This window comes from Uranotaenia lowii, unplaced genomic scaffold, assembly GCF_029784155.1.
Source record: "Uranotaenia lowii strain MFRU-FL unplaced genomic scaffold, ASM2978415v1 HiC_scaffold_807, whole genome shotgun sequence".
In the NCBI taxonomy this organism is placed as follows: domain Eukaryota; kingdom Metazoa; phylum Arthropoda; class Insecta; order Diptera; family Culicidae; genus Uranotaenia; species Uranotaenia lowii.
In genome coordinates this window covers 792-25,000 of record NW_026598764.1, presented here as the reverse complement: position 1 = coordinate 25,000, position 24,209 = coordinate 792, and the positions used below count along the sequence as shown (strand labels likewise).

The 24,209-nt window shown below is 41.7% G+C and overlaps 1 protein-coding gene across 1 annotated transcript; it reads right to left on the bottom strand.

The window, feature by feature from the left end:
• Nucleotides 1–5: 5 nt before the first annotated feature.
• LOC129760891 (dynein beta chain, ciliary) lies at nt 6–20,107 on the bottom strand (the record flags this gene model as incomplete). Its single annotated transcript, XM_055758573.1, has 18 exons — nt 19,936–20,107; nt 15,437–15,525; nt 15,031–15,367; nt 14,697–14,962; nt 13,937–14,635; nt 13,581–13,878; nt 12,484–13,522; nt 11,125–12,386; nt 8,313–9,695; nt 7,989–8,255; nt 7,781–7,816; nt 6,271–6,603; nt 5,494–6,206; nt 2,081–5,432; nt 1,854–2,020; nt 735–1,793; nt 413–677; nt 6–353 (listed from the first exon to the last, which is right to left on the bottom strand). Coding segments are annotated over exons 1-18 (12,078 nt in total), but the record flags the coding sequence as incomplete, so codon positions are not given.
• Between the last annotated feature and the right edge of the window lie 4,102 nt (nt 20,108–24,209).

The window sequence follows — 24,209 nt, the reverse complement described above, 5'->3', positions numbered from 1 at the left end:
GCTTTGTGGATATTAGCCATCATTCCAGTGGGTGGTTCATTGGTAATTTTGATAGCCGATTCCAATATACCCTGTGGAATTATGTGATACTCAGCTGCCGCAGCTGGTTCAGCGCTGATGAACAATCGGTAGTTGACGTGTGCGTTTTCTAGAGTAGCTTCCATTTTTTTCTCTAACGTTGATAACCATTTCGCCACCAAATGTATATTTTGCAAAATCACCCAATGACCATCCCTCGAAGCATTATCGATGGCAGCCTCAGCCACCACTTCCTGGCCTTGACCCAAAGATACGTTGTAGAAATTATTATGATCCGTTGAAAACCGCATTTTTTTCCCCAATTTTTCAACATCCTAAAACAAACGAAACAAGTTAAATTACTAATTTCTTTAGCGCAATTTCATGTTCTCACCTTCAAAGGATCCACACCAGGCGACAGAATAAAGAACACCGGGGTAGAAGCGCTGGTTTCTCGGAAAGATTTAGCAAATTCAACCATTCGAGCTTCGACGTATTTTGCTCCAAGTTTTTCTTCGACGAAAGCCCGCACAGCGTACGTCATACGATCTGGTCGCAAGCATCTCATTATGCATAGACGTTGAAGGGCGTTCTTGTTTTTCCATTCTCCTGGCATTTTTTCGCGCTCTGGGCATTCCGATTCTACTAATTTTCTCCATCTACAAAAAAGAGAGAGTTAAATTATCAGCACATGTTTTGAGCAATACAATTTAAACCTCTTCGATGAACCCTCGAGTTCCTTGTCAAGGGCTGTGAACTCGGTCATATTCGAAAGCGCCTTGATTCCACCCCAACCTGCATTCGTTAAGAAATCCAAAGGAGATGTTAGGTTAGGCGTGAAAGGGAATCTCAAGAGGAAATCCAGCTCAGCCGGATCAATTTCCTTGGCCTGGAGAAGAATTTGAATCGCCATCTGCGCCATGAAGATCAATTTGTCCCTCTCAAAAAGACCTCGACTGGTATACATATGGACGGCAAAAGTAATCGAATCGATAAGCTTAAACACTCGATCCTTTAACTTTTCAGCCGGAGGAGTTTCAGCTATGGCATCCTTGAAAACAATCGTGAAAGCTTTTAGCGAGAATTGATAGATTGGATTGATCTTGTGAAGATCATTTAAGATAAAGTACAAGATTGAAGCTCTTTCAGCTGCCGGTCGATAGCTCTCTCTGGCAACGTCGATCTGCTCGGAAGTAATTTTAGCTTCCCGGACCTTGATCTCCACTTCTGCAGCAGTTTTTTTGGTTTTCTCCAAGTTTATGACCAGACTTGCGTCCTCCAAAACATTTTCACCGGCAGACGAAAGTCGACTGAGTAAATCGTCTTCCAGCATTTTTAACGTTATCTTGAAAGTATTCTGTTGAGTTGTTAAATCCGCTTTTTGCTGTTCGAGATCAGGTCGTTCTGCTTTGACAACTTCTGCTAGCAGCTGTTCCTCGAGTCCATCCCGCGTGACGGTGAAGTTGATCAAAGTTGTTTGAGCTTGCATTTCCGGTTTGTAGTGCGGATTAGCAAGTTTTGTCTGAAGGATCAACTGGAATGAAGGATTGTAGTCGATCTCTTTCTCTCCCATTTTCAAACATTTTCCCTTTTTAACGAGCATTCTGCCTAGCAATGGATCGAGAACAGCATCAACAGTTTCACCAATGTTTTCGATGAGCAGAATACTACCGCTGGAAACGCATTTTTCGATAACGTCAAGATAACCACGTGCGGTTAGACGTAGCACTGTAAGTTTATCCCCGTATTTCTGTTTGATCCATTTGATCCCTTGCCTGAAAGTGGATAAATATTATGTTAAATGATATGTAACATAAAATTAGTGTAAAGTTTACAGTTGAGGGTCAATCATCAACGGCCATCGTGAAGAGTATGTCAAAATAGCGGCGTTTTCAGAAGACATTCTATCCGAGGGTAAACCTTCGTTGTTCCACGAAGCAATTACCGCATCATCCACGATTAAATTCAAGGGATCGACACCTTCGGTAAATGGTATTGGAGGCTGAAAAAAGAGATTTTTTTTTGTTTGTCTTTCTCACAATGCTTGTCAATCATATCAAACCTTGGCTTGTCGGAAAGTCGGGATCCACATCTTCTCCTGCAACTCGATTCGGTACCGTCTGGTGAAGCAACCGACATAGCTGATGAAGCAAGCAATCAATAGCACATCGCCCGGCAGGGTTATGGTTTGACCCTTTAGGCTGGCTATCGATTCCCGCCAGCGGACATTTTCGGAGGCCAGTCCATTCACCAGACGGTGCGCTAGGTCGATCGTGAAGGCGGTCTTATCGGCCTCGTCTTGGCATTTCTGCTTCTCTGCTAGGGCATCGTTGAACTCGGCCTGGATCACACCCAATCGTTCTTCCAGCTCATTGATCATCTGAGTCAGGTCCATCAGTTTATCCTGTGCAGCCTTCAACTCGGACTGAGCTTCGTTCAGGGCTCGCTGTTTAGGCTCCACAACCTGATAGACCTGATAGAACTTGTGGATGTTGATGACCCAGGCACAGAGTCCAGCAGCTGCCGCCGATTTGGCCCGAATCTTGTCCGGATCGAAGTCCGCATCTTTCAAGTACTCTTGCAATGCTTTGATAACGTCCGGGTGAATGTGTTCTTTGTCGTAGTAAATCAAATCGTTCAAAAACTGTCCCACATTGTTCATCATCAGTTTACAAGCCTTCCAGCTACGATCTTTGGGGATTTTCCCTTTCGGTGAGAATAGAACCAACACAGCAGAGCAAACTTTCACCACCTGTTCTGGTGGAGATCCGAAAGATTTCAGCTCAGTCAGATTGTTTTTGTCCAGGGTGTCCAAGGCCTGTTGTGCGGCAAGCAACGCTGGTTCAGCTTTGCGCAGATCTTCTTCGCAAATTTTGGCTTTTGCCCCGACATCTTCTTCAATGACTCGAACCTTTTTCTCTTCCTCTGCTGCAAAGTTCTTTTCATGTTGTACTTTCTCATTTTCAGCTCCAACTACCTTGATCAGTTTATCTGCTTCCTGATTTTTTTTCTTCAGGATAACTTCCTGATCCGCAAGTTGGATTTGTAGTGAATCGACCTGTTTGGCACATTCAGCCAGTTTGAGAATACCGCTCTCCAATCTTAGAACACGGTCATTCAACTCCACATATTTTTGGGTAATGAACTTGGAATACAGAGCAATCAACTCCAGGAATGACTTCGGGGTGGTGTAGTTGTATCGTCGTTCATTTTGCAAATATATTTGAGACATTTCATTGACAGTTCCATGCACATATGCCATGAAAACGGCAATCGGTTCAACTAAATCTCGGGGCATAACTTCTATATCGGCAAGGAATCTCGTGGACACTGACTCCAAAGCTGAACGGGGCCACTCATGGAACCAGTTGATGGCGGTACAATTTACAAGTGCTGGGAACTTTCTAGCCCGAACTCTCAAAGTTGATCCAACTGGCGAGAAACAGAGCACAATCTTCAACGACTTTCTCACCTTTTCGATAAAGTATTTCCAACAGTTTTCTTTGGAATCTAGAATTCCAAGCTGCTTAACCTCGTTTCTAAGTGCGTTTACTATGTTATCGATTTCATCTTCGGGGAACAACTCAGGTATTTCCCCTGAAGCTAACAGATCATTGATTAAAACGAGGAAAGATTCTTCTGCCACCTGAGCATCCGTCATCAAAAACATGCTTGGTACATTTTTCACCCCAGACTTCATGTACAGTATGGCTAAATCAGCTTTCAAATCGTTAATCCCGTAGCCTTTGCGCAACTGTATCTGAGAAACTTCTAACCCAGATATAAAAGCTGCCAATCTCGAAAGTGACTGTTTACCAGATCCACCGACACCGATTAGCAGTGCGTTTCCTCGAGGGCATTCCAAAATTCGGCTGATGCGACAAATATGGCTCATAGCATCCTCGAAGAGAACAAGATTCATTGCCCCAATCATATCGTTATAGTTGAGTTGTGCTTCTTCCAAGGTTTTCGTAAGAGTGTCCCATCCGGAAACAGGCATATACTTCGGGTCAACCAAACCTTCTGCAAAGTGGCAATAGATGATCGGAGAAGTAAAAACTTTGTTTTCGTCAAATTCCTCGAAAGATTTTTTCACCACATCACCGCGGAGCTTCAGATACGCTTCAATGTCTCGATCGTCAACCAGCTTATCGCTGTAGACTCTGGTGGATTCATGAACCCACAAGCGAATCAAGGAATTAGGATCTGGACAGGTTTCTCCGTTGGCAAACAGCATCCCCTGGAAGATGTTTGCCAAATCACGCAGATTGAAAACGTAATGGAATTTAATTGCTGTGGGCAGGAACGTTTGGCCCATTCTCTGATGCAAAGCTAAAGCACAACTGACTAGTGATGCGCATATCTTCTGCGTTTGAATGCTGAACTTGTTGAGTGGATTGGACAAGTGCTGGGATAGGATTGAATAGTAGATGTGATAAAGCGGGTCGCCACTGGGGAAACTGACAGCAAAAACACAAAAGTGACGCTGAAGTCGGGAGTCGATTGTGAAGGAACCGGCCGTTGGATTCATGCAGGACACAAACTGACAGTTGTGAATATCCTTGAGGGACAGTTTGATCCGGTCGTACCAATGCCGGTAGTCCATGAATTGGCGAATCAGGGTATGTGGTTGTACTGTACCGTAGGTATCTACCTCAGGCATGTTCATGTCATCGATGAAGTAGACCATGGTCTTGTTGCCTGGAGGTCCGTAATTACGTCCGGCCTTCTTTTCCAGAGGTTTTTCTAGGACGCGTTGAAGCATCTCAGATGTGGTGTAAAAATTGAACGGCACATTTGTGACCGCGTAATTATACGAAAGGTTAGTCAATTTTTCAGCCATGATGACACTTTTTCCAGATCCAGCAGCACCAATCAGCATAACTGGATGCTGAGCCTCTACGAGAATGTCCAAAAACCAACGCAAACGAGTCGTTTCTGCTGTTGGAACCAGAATTGACTGAAGTGGTATGTCTGTGTCGAGTTCAAAACTCGGCACCAGATCGGTCCAAGGATTGAACTTTTTCGTTTCCGGATCAATGTAGTAGCTGAAAACTGTGCCACCTGGAGGAAACCGGATTGCTTTAAATTCGTTGATCCACCACTTATGAAACTCGTTACGCCAATCGACCAGCTGATCTTGGAACAGAGAGGACCCAAAGCCCCAAATAACTGCAAATACATAATAGATTTCGTACCAATCCTTAGGACTATCTGGGGGAATGTTGACAGGTGTTAACAGACAATCCAACAAATGACATGTCATTTGTATCATAGCTATATCAGAAATGGGCGTGATTTTCTTAAACTTTTTGTGAGCGTCGATCAGAGGTGGTATGTATTTGTCGAACAGCACCGACAGTATGCTCTTCTCGGCTTGAGTTTCACGCGAATCAATCCAAGAGGCAACGAATCTGGAAAAAAAGTAATCCCGTAAATGTTCATCAAATATTTTAACAAAGGTTTTACACTTACGGATTCCATCCCAAATCCTGAGGGTTAATGTACAAAATACCTGCCCTTGAAACGGTAGCTGGAGTAGCAGTTCTGAGGTTAGATATTTCGAATAACAAACGCATTTCTTTGGTTAACGCAATCCGTTCGTTACTGGCCAGTGTTAACACTTTGTTATCGTCCATTACGGTGTTTAAACTTTCAATCCACATGGGATCGATGTCTCCATCCAGAACGATCCATTTGGGTCCATTTCCGCCCATATTAGCTTGATCACGCATTATGACCGAAAAAAGACCATCTTTCCATTCTCTGGTGGCTGGATTGATGATGCCAAACAGTTCATCATTGGTCACTGCTTTCGGATCAAGGTCGTTGAAATGTGGTTTCCGTTTCTGGTTCTGGTACGTTTTGAAAAGCGTTTTCCAAACTTGACTTTTTCCTGTTCCGGCGAAACCAACGATGAACACTGAATGCCGAACAGCAAAAAGTTCCTCGAGTTGTACTACTTTCAGTATGAAGTTGTCTTCCGGTTGAAGCTTCAATTCGACGGCAGACTTACGAATGAGTCTTTCAAACTCTGGCGATCGCTTTCTGGGAACATCCAATGCCGGGAACAGATCTCCAATGAGACCCATAAAGACCGGCACATCATCGGTGACAATTTTCGGTATGTTGAAATCTCGCAGGGCTCTCATCAGCACCTGATCTTCAGGTCTTTCGCGATCACCTCGCTGGAGTTCATTGTTGTTATAAAAGATAAGATTTTACATAAAAAGGACAATTTTTTGTTCTCACCTTCAACGATCCGGCCACAACCAAAACCGACTTGATGGCTCGCAGTCCCCAATCGTAGTGATCCTGTTTGGAAAGCAGCTCCTTGCACAAGGTGTACAGCGTGATGAACTTCCTTGCCAAAAGACGGGCCTCCTGGAAGCCCTCGGCCACCAACATGATTTCGCAAATCAGCTCAAAATCGGGAACAACCATCGCACACGGCCGGAACAGCGCCTTCAGGTTCTCTGGCAATTCCGTCCGTCCGGCGTATCCCGGGTTCATCGTGATGAAGATGCCAACGGTCGGGATGAGGGAAATGATCTCGCCCATAAAATTGAATTTCTCCTTTTTGCCCTATTTGTATGCAAATTTAATTACCACTCTTTTGTGCAGACTGGTTTACACGTGTAGGAAGGGTGTTTTTTTCTTCTCTTTCAAAGAACACGAAAAAACATTTATGCTACGATAACGAAACATACAACTACTTAACAGAGTCTGTGATGAAATTTTTGAATCCAGATGAAGGCATGATTTACTCGTGCTTTTAAGGGAAAGAAAAAAGCGAAGCCGGCAGTTAGCCTACAGCAACATTTTCCCGCATTTCTGTAGGAAGTGAAGCGAGTGCTTTTGAATTTTTGATCAGCCACTCTGGGAAGATTTTCGTTCTAATTAAAATGTTATAGCGGTGAATTTACAGTATAAATGTTGCCAAGCTCCCGTTTCTGTAGGTTCAAAAAGGTTTCTCCATCCGAACCGTTGCAATAACCATGAGTCCCATCATTATAGGGACCGTGATTTTATTGAACCCAAATAGTGAACCAATTACCGGGTCTATGAGTAGGGTGTGAGTGGATGATGGTAGTAGGATCCTTCCTGGGAATTTTCAGCAGAAAAACGTTTTAATAGCCTCGACATTGCCCCCCAAAGTGAGTGTTTGTTCGTGCCTCGTTTTCGATGTGAGTGAGAAACGTGATAAGCAACAGCAGAGGGAAAGATGAAGTCTAGAGGGCATTTCCTCAATTGGCTTTTTGGGTGCAGACGGAAAATGTCCGAAATGGGCGGAAACGGTTTTATGTGCAGAGCGAGCAGCTCCTGTTAATAGAGGCAGTTCGGTGCTTTGCGAAGGAATATCTCGTTACAATTCTGCATTGCTCTGGAGGCGTTGTGCAATTTGAGCCTCTTTCAACATGGAGAAGCACTTTTCCGGCGATGCTTTCGATGGAAGTAGAAGTCGTTTGGTTGATTACTTTATGAGTCGTTTCGGTGATTGGATGTCAATGACGGTAAATCAGTGCTCGTTGATTAGTGAATGATGCTTTCAAATTGATAAAATTACTGCTACTCATGAAAGTTGTTTACATCGAGAAAGAGACTGATTTAGTTCTGAATCTATCTATATTACATGATTGGAGAATCAGGTGCTGACGTTTGGTCACGAATTGTGTGCATCATGTGTGTCAAATTTCCATGACTTTCCAACGAACTAGACAAAAATTACATATGACATCATAAGTCGATTCTCCAAAATTACCTCGAAATCACTAAGGGTTGCATATTTTCGATCACCCTTTAAAAACAAATACCGTAAAATACCAAAAAAGATTCAAACGTGGAAAAAAATTAATAAAAAAAGAATTACAAATATCTTACATTCAATACAGGATTCGTTCTAGTCATACCAAAAAGTTTTTTCTAGATATCTACAATTATGTGTCACCTACAAGTAATAAAGAACTAACCTTTATTGCATCCTGAATCGATTTTACTTGGACAGCAACCACAGAGAGCACCTCAACCGAGATGCGGTTGAACTCGTCGAAGCAGCCCCAAGCACCGGTTTGTGACAAGCCTTTATAAATGTTACCACAGGATTTGTAATCCATCTGTTCGGAGCAGTTGAAAACGTACACCATAATCCCGAGAGCTCGACCTAAATCTTTGGTAGTTTCGGTTTTTCCTGTTCCTGCTGGGCCAGCCGGAGCTCCTCCCATGATCAAGTGAAGCGACTAAGGAAAAATGATTTAATATTTGAGAAAGATGTGTTTTTTTCTAAGGTGACGCACCTGTGTTAATGTGATATAGCAGCGATCTGTCAAAGGAGTGATCACCAATCGCGGTGTATTGCCCAAATATTCGTAGTCATATCGGAATACGGCATCGCAAATGTTGGCGAAACAATCTCCGAGCCCATCATCCCATCGATGTCTGAGTTGACTTTGCCATTGGAAGGCTTGGCCAGTTTCTACCTTTTGAAAGATCATTTTGGCTACCACGTCTCGCGAGTGTACGTCGATCGTACAAATAGTCATAATCTTTTGGCGATCGCCGACGCTCAGATCTCCACATAGCAACACGATCAGCGCACTAAGCTGCACGATCTGCTTTTTCTGGTAGTCCTTAAGGGCATTCTCGTAACCTTCCTCCAAGCGGGCGAAGGCCAGATTAACCTCAGTGGTCCACCAGATTTGAGTTGCGCAAAGAGCCGGCTGGGCTGGCCAATCGAAGATCCACTGATCACGCGGCTTCTCTTCGTAGGCGTTAACCGACTTTTCGAACAGCTCATGGAGTGTCGCTCGCATGGAGTCCGTCACGCGGTTCAGCCAAATCTCAACTTTTCCACCGCAATCGCAGTTATTCTTGAATGGTACGTATTCTTCGTTTTCCTTCGATATCATGCCAATGGCCATCTTCTTAGATAACTTGTGAAATACCAACTTTGCGAGTGAATCATACAGCTTCGTGAGATGTTTCGCTACAAGCTCTGGCTGATTTCCATTCGATAGAATATCAAGTAAATCGGCTGAGGATACAAAATAGAATCTGGGATAGGCCAAGCGCTTCGTTTCCAAATAGTCATTCAGAGCCTTTTCGCAAAGTATAAGTTCCTTGAGAAGTGACTCCAACTTATCGTACAGTCCTTCTTTATTTGTTGCTTTAACGATGTTTGGATTAGCTACAACCTCTGCTAGCAATCTCTTGAACTCCTTGTCAATACCATCAAAACGCTTTGAATCTTCTGGCAATTGACTTCGGATATCTTCCGATCCGATGAAGATACTTTCCAGATACATCCATTTGCGCTGCACTTCAAACCACGAAGTAATAACCTGATCAGCATTCGAAAGCGACAATTGCCACATGGAAACCTCCTTTAGGAAATAGGCTATATACTTCGAAGACATAAGGTTTTGCAGCTGCACTTGATTTTCTTCCAGCATCTCGATGATTTCCTCCGAAACCTTCAGCAATTTGAGTCCGGTTCGCTCGTGTATATCAAACTCGAAGATCAAATCCTTCCAGGCAACTTCCAAATCTTTCAAAATCTTCTCCATACCTTGCTCCTTGACCGACTTATCCACAATTGTTTTGACCTCCTCTTCGTAGTTGTGCAAATTCAGCTCCAACAGGTCGGCCAACGTCGTCGAATCGTCCATTCGGAAGCGTACCTAGTTTTATTTTTATTGGAAAGAAGTAAAACAAGTAATATATCTGCTGCGGGATTGAACGTAAAGTTAGTTTTCTCGTTACTACAAACTACATTCAGACAGACCATGGGTGGGAGCTGATGGGCAAGGGTGCATAGTTCACCGGAATAGTGGACTGAGTCGATTTCGGAACATTTTTTAATTTCTCAAACGCTGGGGTCTAAAATATAATATCTAAATATAAATAATAATAATTTTGTACTGAAAAATCAACATAATTTTTGTTTCTGCTGATGGTTTTCGTGCCAATTTATCAATTCTTTTAAGGAAAATTTTCGCTGAACTACTGCTGTCGAAGGCTGTGAATTCGTATCTTATTCAAGGCTAAAAAGTTGTAAGCTGTTTAACAGAGGTTTGTCTTTTGGCATTAAAAACAATAAATTCAAATTACTTCACTGCTGGTGCCTCGCAAAGTATAACAGTAAAAGTATAACTCGCTAGGCACCCAGCAGTGATGTCTCTTGAATTTATTGTTTTTCATTGCCAAAAGACATGCCCCCATCCAAAACCTAATAACTTATTTGTATCATAAGATACGATGTTACGGTCTTCGACAAAGTTGTTCAGCGGAAATTTTTCTTTTAAGGATTTATAAATTCGCACGAAACCCATTAGCAGACCTGGTTCCACAGAAGAAACAAAAATGTTGATGATTTTTCAGTATAAAATATTGAATTTTCCTGTACAACCTTAAAGGGTAAAATGTACTCATGTAAACGTTACTTAAAATTTTAGACCCGAAGTTTTGAGAAATTCAAAAACGACCTCAAATCGTCTCCGCCTACCGGAATGGTTTGGCTACTGAAAGTAAAACTGAGCTTTGCTTTGGCTGTGCACGGATAGAGGGGTTTGGTGTCGCTAGCACTGGGCATTATTTAAATGGACTACAAAACTAAGCGGACTGAGAAAGCACAAAAGCACACAAACCAACATTTCCCTTCCATAAGTTTTCAACAGCTTAATTGCAGAACGTGTGTGTGTAGGGCCGAGCAGGACAGTCATACAAATAGAACAAAGATAGAGACAGAAGGAAGGAGAAAAAAATGGAGGAAAAATGTTTCTGTTAAAACATGTTTACATACAAGAAACTTTGTATGCAGTTTATGAGGTTTTTTTTGTTCCTACTGTTCACACTTTGGCCTTACTCGAAGCTACCCTGGGAGAAAATTTCATTTGGTTCAGTCGGTGTGTAGAGTAGAATAATTTTAATTTAACGCGAAACAAAACGACGGGCTTAAAGTTTTTCTGTAAATTTTATAGGATTGAATATTAACTAGATAATAAGGGAGAACCTGAAAATATACAATTAAATATTTACGACCGAAAACATGCCACAATTTGTAGAAAGTTCCCAAAGAAAGGTAATTCGATAAAAACACAAACAATTTACCTTGGTTGCTTGCATAAGTTCCATCCAGTGCCGCTCGCGAATAGCTGGGTTTTGCAACTCCGTTATGGCTCTCAGGGACGTCAGGAGATTCTTGAGGACAGCTTCAATGTGCAGGTACGGGTACCACGTGCGTAGATCTTTGTCTAACTGGCGCAGCTGTTTGCCGTAGTTCTTGCATTCTACCTCCATTGCTTCGACATCGATTTTCTTCCAAGGGGTCTTCTTCCAATCGTTCACACAGGACTCGATGGCGTAGACAAAGTCCCAAATCTGTTTGATCATTCGAATCTCCTTTCGGCACTGCTTCAGCCTACTGTCGTCCGGAGGGTTCAGCTCAAACAATGCTGCTGAGTCAGTCAGATTCTTCATCTGAGTCTCCATTATATTAAGCTCCAGGTTGACCTGATTGCACATCTGGTAGACGTTTTCACAGGGAACCTTGAAAAAGCCAAGCTTCTTGAAACCTTCCCTGTACAACTTGGATCGGATGTCGAACAGTGTGATTCTTTTCTTAATCAGATCAACCTGGTATGCTTGAGCTGGACCAATCTTCTCACGGACTTTGTTTGCCGTTTTCTTGACGTGCAACCAACGCTCCGGGAGCTCGGCGAACCGTTTGTAAACCAGTTCGTCAAACTCCACATTGTAATTTTTGAGCAGCTCAACCGTTTGCTTGAGCGGCTCAAACATATTATCATAGGTAGCTTCGCGTTCCTTCAGCTTGTTCAGCGCAGAAAGGATCTTCAGCAGAGTTGGGAAATCTTCTTCTTCTACCTCAAGTAAGAAAATCTCGTCGCATTCGTTAGCAAATTCTTCCAGCTCTTGCAAGCTGTTCTGAACATTATCTATGAGGTTTTGCTTGAACATATGTGACCATTTACTGATCTCATTAAGCAGAACTGTTTTGAAGAAAGACAAATCAATCTGTAGCCAATCGTCGAAAACTTCCTGGATACGCATGTTGACCAGAATGTCGTCATACAGTTCGTAGTAGCTATCGATCTGTGCCCTGAACTGTTCCAGTGTTGGGGCAACTTCCCGCAGCGGAGTGTCCGAGCACAGTAGCATTTCCATCTCATCTCCAGTCAGTGGCCGACCATATTTGAGGAATTGCTCCAGTACTACGGCTCGATCGTCCAGCCAGAGGTAGTTGTAATTTTCGAACCGTTGCATGAACTCTTCTGCCTCACGAACCGTTTGGATAACACGATTGACGATCGAGTTTTTCATCTGTTCGATATCTTCTTGGTTGTCGAGATCACCTGTGGAGATAAAAATTAGTGTTCATTTTTTTTTTATTATTCTACTTCTCCCTTCTGATATTCCGTGATTCCTCTAAAATGGAAATGATTTTATTACCGAGGTACGTCTCTAGCACCCTTTCTGGGACCTCCTCGGAACCTTCCTCCGTACCACCTTCTGCTTCTTCATCATTTTCCTCATCTTTTTCTTCATCATTTCCTACATCCTTTTTCTCAGCCTTTACTTCTAGTTCTGTTGGCTGGGCAACTCGTGGAATAGAAGACATGCAGTAAATATCAACCATTAGGCCTTCGACCAGAGCCAGGAATCCGGCTGGATCGAAGGAATCCAGCGTCGGGATGAATGTAGTCTTGGGCGGGTGCAGCTCAAATTTAATCTCAAATATCGGAAGACTGGCTCGATTCTCCATCTCAATCTTTATGTACTTGATGCTCGTACGAATAGAGTCCATTATTTCTTTCGATACAATCGTGTCTACGTACTCTTGATAAGGACGGAACAGTGCCATCATTGAAGCGGTTTTTTGCAGTTCTTCTTCTGGGGCAATCGACTCTTCAGCAGTTCCCCGCCGAGATGAAGACTCGCCCTCTTCAGCTTCCTCGTCCTTTTTTTCTTCCGCAGCTGCTTCAACGGAAGCTTCCTTCGCAATGGAAAGCGATCCACTCCTAGCGCTTTTCTTAGAGCCCAAATCCGAAGGTATTGTTACCACAGACTCGACATAGAAATCGAAAAAATATTTGAAGTTCTGCTCCATCGCTACATCGATCAGCTTTTTGGTATCGAAACAATCATTCAGTCGTTGTTGAACTTTTCCAGGACGATCCTCAATATCCAGAAGTCTATCCTTACGTCGATACAGTGGCACGTCACCCCAACTCCGTATGCTCTTTTGAATCTTTTTAACGTTGTTCTGGATCTTCAAAACCCGGGTATGCAGATTCTTAAGCTTACTGTAAAAATCTTCGATGAAATCCGGATCATAGTTGTTCCAGTCGATTCTTCCCGAGCAAGCTTTATCGATCAAATGTTCAATCTCCACCAATTCTTTTTCGATCAAATCCCGTTCACACGGAGCACAAGTTTCCACAATCTCATTGTACCACTCTACGATCCTCATCAATTTCAACCGCGCTTGCTGAAAGTACTCGATCATCAACCAATTTCCTTGTGATCCTTAATTATGTTAAACTTACCCAGAGATCTTCTTCAAGTGCAGAAAACTGTAGAGCCTTGTCAGGTATATTAGGCAGTTCCATTTTTTTCATGTAGGAAATTTCCATCAATATCAGAACCAGTGCTTGGTTGAAGTTCATCTCCAGCAAGCGGTTGATGGGTTTTCGGACCAACAAAGCCTTACTCATGTGGGTGCTGATATGTTTAGCCACATCCGCCGCCCATTGCTTGAAGATCCTAGCTTCCAGGGCATCGAGCTGTTTCATCATTTCCTGGTAGTTGTTCAGCACAAATTCATCGTTCTCTTCTTTAAAGAGGCTGGAAATAATATTTTATTTTTCAATCAAGCCATAAACCATTTAGTGTAGAAACTTACGGATACTCAACCATTGTTAGTTCATTGATCGGTTTTGAAATTCTATCACGAAGTTTGTGAACCCAAAGTATAGATCCAGCAACTGGAGGAAATCCTTTATCCTGGGGAATTCCTGCAACGCCAACTTTCTCGTAACCAGCCTTGCCCTCATCGAACAGAGCTTTAACGGTGTTCAAGTCTTGGTTATAGAAGTTGACGATATTATTTATCCGATGTTTGATGTCGGGGAATATCAATGGTCTAATTATGAGGGTTCCCAATATCTGGACCAGTTTCATAAGCTGATCGACGTTGAAACATTCCTCAAAAGCTAGCACAAACTGAGCTGAAAGTTTCCTTTCCAGTACATCCGTCTGTTCCTGGTATCGTTTACGATCCTTCTCGAAGTTCAAATCTTTCGGGTTCGGGTCAAGCGGATCATACTGAATCAATCCCCAGCGCATGTATAGCTTATTGAAATCTTCAAGGATGTCCATGATGTTGCGACTTACGCCTCGCCCTCGTAGACCACCAATTTCCACCTTTTCCAGTTTCCGAAACTCCGTAGCCGTATAGAAAATATCCTTCACAAGGTTCAGCCGATCGATAAACAAATCCAACCTATAGAAGATCGTTTGTAATCGAAAGGTCCAGTTCGTCGGTTGAGTATCCGGTTGACGAAAATTGTCCAATCGGCTGCGGAAATCCATGAATTGGTCCCTGAAAATAAGCATTATCATTAATTTTTTAGGTATTTGCACGTTAATGGTCGATTTCTTACTTGTAATACAATAAGATGTCAATAACTTGGGTAATCTTGACAAGACATTCGTCTGCCTCGCCTTGGAACAGTGATCCCGGATCCAAACATTTAGAAGCCTCGGTTATCATCATGTTGCTAACCATTTTGAACAAAACCATCATTCGGGGGTTGGTTCCGTAGTAGAACGAATATCCCCAGACCATGCAAATGCAGTGCAACATCGGAGCCACCAGCTCAAGGTTATCGGTGAAGTCGGAACTCTCAAACATCTCAAAATGTTTTCTCTGTGGAGGTGGAATATTTTTCAGAAATATGTTTCAAAGAACATTGTCTTCACATAGCTAACACATACCAAAGGTTTCATATACAGGGTGACATCGTCCGCTTCGTGAACTGCTTGAACTACGCTTTGGAAGGTCGATTTGAAAGAGGCATAGTACACAGAATCGATTCCTTGAAGAATTACTCCAATCTGACGAACTCGGTCATCGAGCAACTGCTGGTAAATGTTTTGCATATTGCTCCGCCGAGCTTCCCAGAAATTGATTTCTTCCACTGGCGAAGGGTGATGGTCGTCCTTGAACAGCGAGTTGGAATCCTCCTTGAGGACATCGTTGATCTGATAAGCCCATTTGATGACAATTCCCTCTAGTGCATTCTTCATTTTTAACGTACACGCATCCGGATTGCTAGACAAAGGTCGCCATATATTATTGTCGGTAAAATTAATCATTTTTAAGGAAAACAGAATGACTTACCCTTCTGCCACCTGCTCGCCTACACTCTCGACCTCTCCAATGCATATCGGCATGGGGAGCAGGGTTTGATTAATGATGTTACCTTTCACCTGGGAGTATAATAAAGGTTATTGGTATATGATTAAGTGTGAGGTAGGTTTTGTTCACAGCTGGGAGGTTTCTTCAATTTGCATATCATCAACTGAAGGTGCTAGCTACAGTCATGTCTTAGGCACGAAAAAAAACCACACTTCTAGCTCATAAATTCTAACCAAAGTTTAACGGTACGTCTATGAAAGCTATACCTAGTAACGGAAGATTGCAGAAATCGCCTGCGGTGTGCGACGATATATGTATGTATGTATGTGGGTATGTATGTTTATTAGTAGCAGCCTCTAGTAGTAACATTTCGCAATAATGGCCCACCGCCAAACAGCGGGGAAGCAAATCCAATGAGAAACAGAGAACCGCGAGGAATCGTTTAATGTCTTTTTCGCACGATTCGGGTGGAACAATGTATCATCAATGATTCTAAAAGTGGAAGAACGAGCCTTTCCCCGGTCTTTCCCTAGCCAGACACACTAACCAAGTCATAGCTTAAAAACCTTTGCTGGAGGAATTTTGCGAACTCTAATAATGATATTAAACTCACACCTTCCACACGGTGGTGTGGTTTTGTCTGCTCGCATGGAAGTCAAAATTTTATAAGCGTAACCTTTTGCGTAAAAATGAAGGATTTAATTTATATTTCATGGATAAATTATTTAGTTGTGGTTTTCAGGAAAGTTGAAGGTCAAGGTCTTATTCTGAAATGGGCCTTTAACAATAATCTGTTGATTCAATTGGGTTGATTGGAACTGCCTTACCTAGGGAAAAAATCTCTTCCCTTTTTCCGAATACCCATAAAAGTCTTAAGTCAACTATATTTGTTCTTCTTAGGATGACATACTCGTCATCAGCGACTTGAACATGCCCGGCGTTCTTCGTTATCGGCATCTTCAAGTGTATACTTAGACGCCCTACATTGTATACTTAGACGAGTACAGCGACTTAACGTCAAAATGCACTGGTAAAGTTCAACTTGTTCGCCCTTGAGTTTAACAACTCGACACAGACGGTCGAGGAACGCATCATATGAGGCCCGCAGGTGTTCTTGTGGTATTTTATCCCAGGTTGCCACGAGATGTCGCTTCAGGATCTCCACACCTTCATGTTTCTTAGAGCAGACTTCGTCCTCCAACATACTCCAAACTGCAAAGTCCAAAGGGTTCAGGTCTGGCGAACTCGACGGCCACTCGGAGCTCGAAATGAACCCTGGAAAATGTTGCGCAATCCAAAGTTGGGTTTTCTTCGCTTTGTGAGCTGACGCCGAGTCCTGTTGGAAAACCCAATCCCTGGAACCAAAATGTCGACGTGCCCACGGTACGACGACATTCTGTAGAACTAGTTCCCGATATGTATTTTGGTTGATCTTCACTATTTCAGGGACAAAAACCAGCGGAGTCCGGCCATCACGGGTGATTCCGGCAAAAACCATCACCGATACTGGTTTCTGTCGCTGGGTGGCCGTCAGCAAATCGGCATGGCTTCGTGATCTGTCTGGTAACCAAACTCTGTCGTTCTGCTCATTTACGAACTGCAAACAAACACGATATTCTTCATCCTTCCTTCGGTGGCCCTCTTCAGCAGCGCCTTCGCTCTTTTTACCTGTTCTTGTTTCTGCTTCACCGTAAGATCTTGAACCTTTTAGATTTAGTAGGGCTTGGTCTGAAGTTTATCTTTCAAGATCCGACGGAGACTTCGATCCGATATGTTGAGATACTCTGCCAATTTAATGGCACTTCGACGAGGATTTCTCTTAAGGCGCTTCTTTCTGTTCGAGATCCATTTTTCCGGACAACACCTGATTACAAAAGTAACATTTGCATCCTACGATAGCTAAGACTTTATGTAAACAAAGTGTTTCGTGTGCAACGAAGTGCAAGTTCCTTGACAACGATACAGCGAAGTCCAATCCAGAAATTTGTTGACTTTTTGCCGGGAAATTTCTAGTATTCTCACAACTGGGAAAATTTCTTTGGAGCAACTGGTCAGGGCTGTCGGAAATATATAACTCCTATGGTCATATTTCAATGGTGTCCTAGTCGACGATGCAGTCATCCTAAAAGCGACAGCTAAGCTAAAAGTTTCATCTCCTACGGGCCCGAACTACAGCTACTTTTTTGAAGAGTTTTATGCCATCTCAGCTGGAATCCATTGAGCACATCTTTCAATTATCGCTGGCTCATTGTGGAAAAAACCTCACATGTTTCCTGTCCGCAAAAAGGGAGATAAGAGAGATGCGAGCAACTACTTTGCAAGGATCACTTCTCCAACGATCAGCACGGGTTCATGACTTAACGATCCATTACTACAAACCTGCTGAGTTTTACATCGTTCGTGCAGGACAGCTTTGCCAAGAAATCTCAAATTGACAAAATTTATACAAATCTCTCTGCGGCGTTCGATAAGGTGAACCACACAATATTACAATCGTAAAGCTCGAACGTTTAGTCCTCTGTGATTCTCTATTGAATAGGTTCCGGAGCTACTAATGGGACGAAAGTTATCCGTTCATACTGGTGAATCCTTTTCTACGTACTTCCTTGGCTCTTTGGGAGTGCCCCAAGGAAGTAATTTGGGATCAATCATTTTCGTGATCTATTTTCTTGATGTACTCTGGCTCCTCGGCGGCACAAAGCTTGCACATGCCACTGACCTGAAACTTTTTCACACCATAAACGGCCAAGACGACATCAACTTCCTGCAACAGAAATTCACCGCTTTTGCTCACTGGTGCGACATCAATTGCTTGCTCTTGAACCTAGGCGTTATTCTCGACCGACAGCTGGAGTTTAAAACTCATACTAACTACGTTGTCGACAAGGATTCTCGGAACCTTGAATTTCTGTCTCGGATGGACTTCAAAGACTTATATTGCCTGGAAAGTGTTTATTGTTGCACAGTTCGTTCTATTCTCGAAAAAAAAAAACGGGTGTAATCATTTGGATCAACATGTTATCCGTTGATTTTTTAAACAATAAACAAAAAACAAAAACTAGCATTATAAATCAATTCAGACTTGATTATTGACTATTCTTAGCGACTCCTTTGATGAAAAGGATTGTGTAAAAGATCAAGAAAAATATGTTTAAAGAGCATTATTTTTCATTATACATTTATCGTCCTTGGTTGAACTACCGTCCAGACTAATAGTGAAAATCCAAGAACTTCTGCTTATTACTAATTAAAACCTACGTTTACACATATTGAAAAATCAAACAAGTGACACACTGAGTTAAAACTGAGTTAAGCTGACGCATCACAAAGAAGTTAAAGAACTTCACTAAAATTCGGAATAAAAGACATAATAAGAGCTTTTAATGGACGAAAAAGCGTAGCAAGCATAGCATGACATTTGAGGGTAAAATGTCACACGAAGCATTTTTGGCTATAGCTTCAAGGTTGTTGTATGAGAAGCGCTGAAGTGGTCTAGTGGATAGGCTGGTGCTAGCCTGGTTTTGAGTTGCCAGGCGTACTGGGTTCGATAAGAAAACTTTTGGAATCGAATTCCATAAGTTGCCGACAGGTAAGATGTGTTTCCTCATACAACTGACTATATATGTAATAAGAATGATCAACCAGTTGCCAGCTGGCCAGGTATATATACGGATGCCGGGATACCTGTATATAAATTATATGAATGTATATATAATAGATATGAATCTGTAACAGTTCCTACGAAGCCATGGTGTCCGAGTATAGTGTCTGTATGCATTGGAGATATGTCGAACTAATCAATCGAAAACAACGGATGTAAGCACATACTTAGGCAAAAACTGCATAGAATCCGTGCACCTATGGTGGACAATTAACATACATACATACGTACATACATACATACATACATAAGTTGCAGGAAGAAATGTAACTTTTTTGTCAGATTACATTGTAAAGTTACCAAGTTTAGCTATTTACTACGATTAAACTATTGATTGAACCTGAGTTTAAGCTTAAACAAACATTATCGTTTAACTTGCAATTGCATTTTTCTCGACTGCACATTTTTCTCCACATGGGACAATCTTGCTTGGAACGGCAGTATATCGAGTTACGTGACACATTTAATTCAAGATGCTCTTGGCAGGATTCTCTATACCGTCTCGAGGTACTACCACAACGAGTCTTGGCCACTACCTAAATTTAGACATTTTCCATAACCACATGAAACTATTTTGATACTTGGTAAACTGACAGACTATCCTTTAGGAGACAGTTGGTGAAGTGAATTTTAAAAATTCAACAGCGAACATTTAAAGATGGGAAGGCGCAAAGGTTGTTTTTTTGAATAAGTTACATTTTGTTCCGGTCTCTTCTTCAAAATATTAATGAAAACTGAATTTTTTACCTACCCACCTTCCTGGAATTTAATTAGTTTGTGATTGCTGAGACAACCAAAGGAAGAAAAAACCACCACCTACCTCGGTAATGATGTTCCGCAGGTCCTGGAAGTGGCTATCCACGTCCTTCTTGATGACGTCCGGCCACCCTTCCTGGTTCCGCGGGTTGCTGACGATTGGGTAGAAGATCTCGTCCGCTATCACAGCAAGGTCATCGATCGGGTTCGCCGACAGGTCCCCGTACATGATGGACTGTGGATGTTTCAAAAGGGGGAAGGTGTAGGAATTGTAGGTTAGACAGGGAAGACGAATGGGTTTTTTTTTTGCGCCAACGAGCGGCAGAAAGAAAAGATAAATTATGGTTAGACATGAAGCGTTCTTGAATCTGTCTTTTTTTGCTTGTTATTTTGCCCGGTGTGTAGTTGCGTATGGAAACGGTCAAGGTGAAGAACACATTTAGATGAGTAATAGTCCTGTTTCAGTGGAAAAAAGGAGGAAATTTTCTTTATTCGATATGGAGCTAGACAGCAAGAAAACCGGGACGATCCATCTGTTGCCCCGCACTAGCGCGCACCGATATCAATTCATCGTAATGAAATTCATCTCTGACAGAGTATCCTTGATTACGCACCGTTAGAAAGCATAATGGCCGGAATCGTTATAATTTATGCTGATACAATTGAGTGACTGGGGGAGAATAATTTATTCGCCCGCTGTTATCTGTGAAGCAATTCTGCTCGACGTTAGAGAGTTTTGGTATTTGCAAAAATAAAATTGCTTATGTTTCGAAGATATTTTTTCCTGAAATAAAGCACTATTAAAATTAAATTTAATTTCTCGGAAATTTAATCTTTTGCTAAATCATCACCGTAAGCGGAACCAATGTGATATGCAAAATTTTACACTCCCTAGAGCAGTGTTTACCCCATCGTCATCGGGACCTACATGTTTAAGGGCATCACGAATTACTAACTACCTCACTGAATCCTCATTAGTGTTGCAGATTATCCGACCATTTGTTTGTTCAGGTTGCCTGCTGTTACGCTGGGTCGTATCGTAAGTATCAGTACTGGTATGGCACAAGGGTTGCGATTGTTGCGGCAGCGGCATCGCGGTGGGTTGGTACTTAATTCATTCACAATCTATTTTTGGGGAACGTGCGCTCTGGATTAAATGATGCACCGCCATCGTCGTGCTGGTTGAATCCAGGATGTCAGGTTTCCGTGCTCGATTGTGTGTTTCAGATTATTTGGATCGTAGGTCAAAGGATGTATTTCTACATGCTATTAGTGAAACGTTCCATGGGAACTTGCATTTAAATATAGGGAGAAATTTTCGTTAGGAGTATCAAATTACATTGATTCAGGATAAAAGTAGAAGAGAGTAGGGAATCATGGGCCACTGTAATATCTGATCAGTGGGTCGAGATAAAAAAAAAATCAATCCAACTGGCATCGTCAGAATAGCTTGTTGAACAGTGTACACAATGGAGTGCTCCAAATGACCAGACTTTTGACAAAGTTATGCGCTTCAATCCTAGGCCTAGTACAAAAGCCCATTACAAGCCCATTTTTGAAGCCTTACGTACTAGGCCTAAGATTGGAGAGCGCCGATGTGGTCTAGCGGATAGGCTGGCGCGAGTCTGGTATTGGTACGCCAGGCGTACTGGGTTCGATTCCCGGTATCGGCAAGAAAAACTTTTGGGTTTGAATCCCGTAAGTGGGCCGACAGGTAAGATGTGTTACAGACTAAATAATTGGAATGTTCAATCAGTTGCCAGCTGGCCAGGTATATACACGGATGCCGGAATACCTGTAAGTAAACTAGCCCACCTGATTGACTCGTTCTTCCAAAATAAACCTACATCAACACAATACATTCACTCCATAACAGTTCATACGAAGCCATGGGGTCCGGGTATGGTGACGCGCTGCATTGGAGATTCGTCGAACCTAATAATCTAAGAATGCATGTGAGCACATACTTAGGCAGAAACTGCGGTGAATCCGTGCACCCATGGTGGATAACCAACATACTTACGTACTAGGCCTAAGATTGATTTTAGCCGGCAGCACATAACATTTCACAGGTTTTAAATTTCCCTTACAAATTTGAGGCAGTCTTGTACACATTATGTGCTGGTATTATTTAACTTGCTAAAATAAATGTAATGTACCCAATGAGGAATCGGCAGAACACGCATTTTGTCTGTCCCAGGTTTTCGTCAATGTATTGACAACTTCTTAATTTGAAGGATAAGAATGTTTTAAACGCGATGTATCAATCGTGGCCAGGGGGCTGTAATGATATAGGATTTATCGATGTATCGTGTACAGGGCTGCAATGATATAGAATCCGTGTCGAGCACATCTCTCAGATTTAAGCTTTTTTTCTCCGATTTGAGCTTTCATCTCCATTGCTCTCAAGGCAAAAATATACTTATATCTGAGGAAAAAAAAAGCTCAAAAACGAGATTCACTAACACTTATCAAATAGATGTTGGTCACACGCAGATCCCGGCAACGTTACACGATTTGTCTATGTATCGTGTGACCAACATCTTTTAAATAAGTCTTGGTGAATCTCGTTTTTAAGCTTTTTTTCCTCAGATTTAACCTTTTTTTGCCTTGAGAGCATAGAAGATGAAAGCTCAAATCTGAAGAGAAAAGCTTAAATCTGAGGAAAAAAGCTAAAATCTGAAAGATGTGCTCCACACGGATTGTATATCGTTGCGGGGCCTGGTCACACGATACATAGACAAATCCTGTATCGTTGCAGGGATCTGCGTGACAACATTTTTTCCAGTGTAATGTATGTTGATTTACAGATTTTCTACGGAGGTTCAGCTTAAAATCAGATCCCTGCAACGAAGCAGGTTTTGTCTATGTATCGTGTGACCAACATCTCTTTGCAAAGTGGCAAAGTGTTAGTGAATCTCGTTTTTTGAGCCTTTTTTCCTTACATTTAAGCTTAGTTTGCCTTGAGAGCATAGGATATGAGCGCTTTAATCTGAAGAAAAAGCTTAAATCTGAGAAAAAAGCTCAGATATCCGTGTGGAACAGGATTGTATATCGTTGAAGGGATCTGAGCATTGCATCCTCGTGTTCAAATCCTGTAGTTAAACAGTGTGGTGGTTTCGAAAATGCTTTGCTGGGTGCTTTTCATCAGACAATTGATGTTTGACAGTGTTTTTTAGTGGCATTTTTTTTAAATTCAATGATTAAACGGTTTAATCAAACCAAACCCTGAGGAAACTTATGTGTCCATTTTACCTGACCTTGGGGTATCTTTCTTATCCGATCCAGCAACTTTTTTTTGAAACGTTTTTTGTCAACTCTTTTATCCAAAATCTGATAGCTTTCCTTCAAGTGGTAAACCCTAATCCGCTCTTGAGTGTCAACATGAAACTATTGGAAGTTTGGCGGTTTATGACCTTATTCGGGTGCATCCAAATAAAAAAAATCTTCGGGGACCTTCAATGAATTCTTGAAATCTTTTATTTTGCATAAAAATTTTATTTATAGACGCTCCCTGAATCAGACCTTTAGTGTCAATTTAACACTGCTCGCTTAAATTCGCTATTTCCCTCCAATTTCTCAACCGATTTTTACAAAATTTATAGTTTTGGAAACTATGTAATGTAGCTCAAAAATGTTTTTCTTACAATATTCAGCTACAATACAACACTTAAGTTTTCCGTTATTCAAAGTCTAAGAAAAAAAAATCGAAGAATCATGCTTTGGAATTTCACTTAAAGTCCCTGCAAGCTGAAGCTATAAGCTACAGTGAGCGAAATAAGAATAGCACCACTATGTGTTTTGCTTGTTAAAAAATGAATGACTGAAAATTACGAGAATTTCCTTCCACAGTTTGTTCTGAATTGCTTAACGGATAAATCAAGCATAAGTTTACTTATTGGACGTAGCAATTGGCGTTGAGGACCAAAAATATGAAAAAAGGGGTGTGAAATAAGAATAGCCCTACTTGAGTTTTTCAACAAAAACAAGAATATTTTTAAAAATTTACTGTGTAAAAGTGAATAATAATTCATAATTATGATGCAAAATGATGAAACATAGATTTGAGGCTGAGTTTGAATCCAAAAAGCAGGTAGGAATTCAAAAATACTAATGTTTTTAAATAGTTAAACACTATTTCTGTAAGTTTAAGTCATAGATGGCAGCACTATCTTGCCATTTAACCAAATTCATGCCCATTTTCGAATATCCGGGATCAATAAGGGAGTGCTGGAAGATTTTGGTCAAGAAATAAATACATGTACCGTGTGAACGCTTTGGAAATTCTAAGATCACTAAATCAAAAAAAAAAAAAAAATTGCATCAAGGTCACTAGAA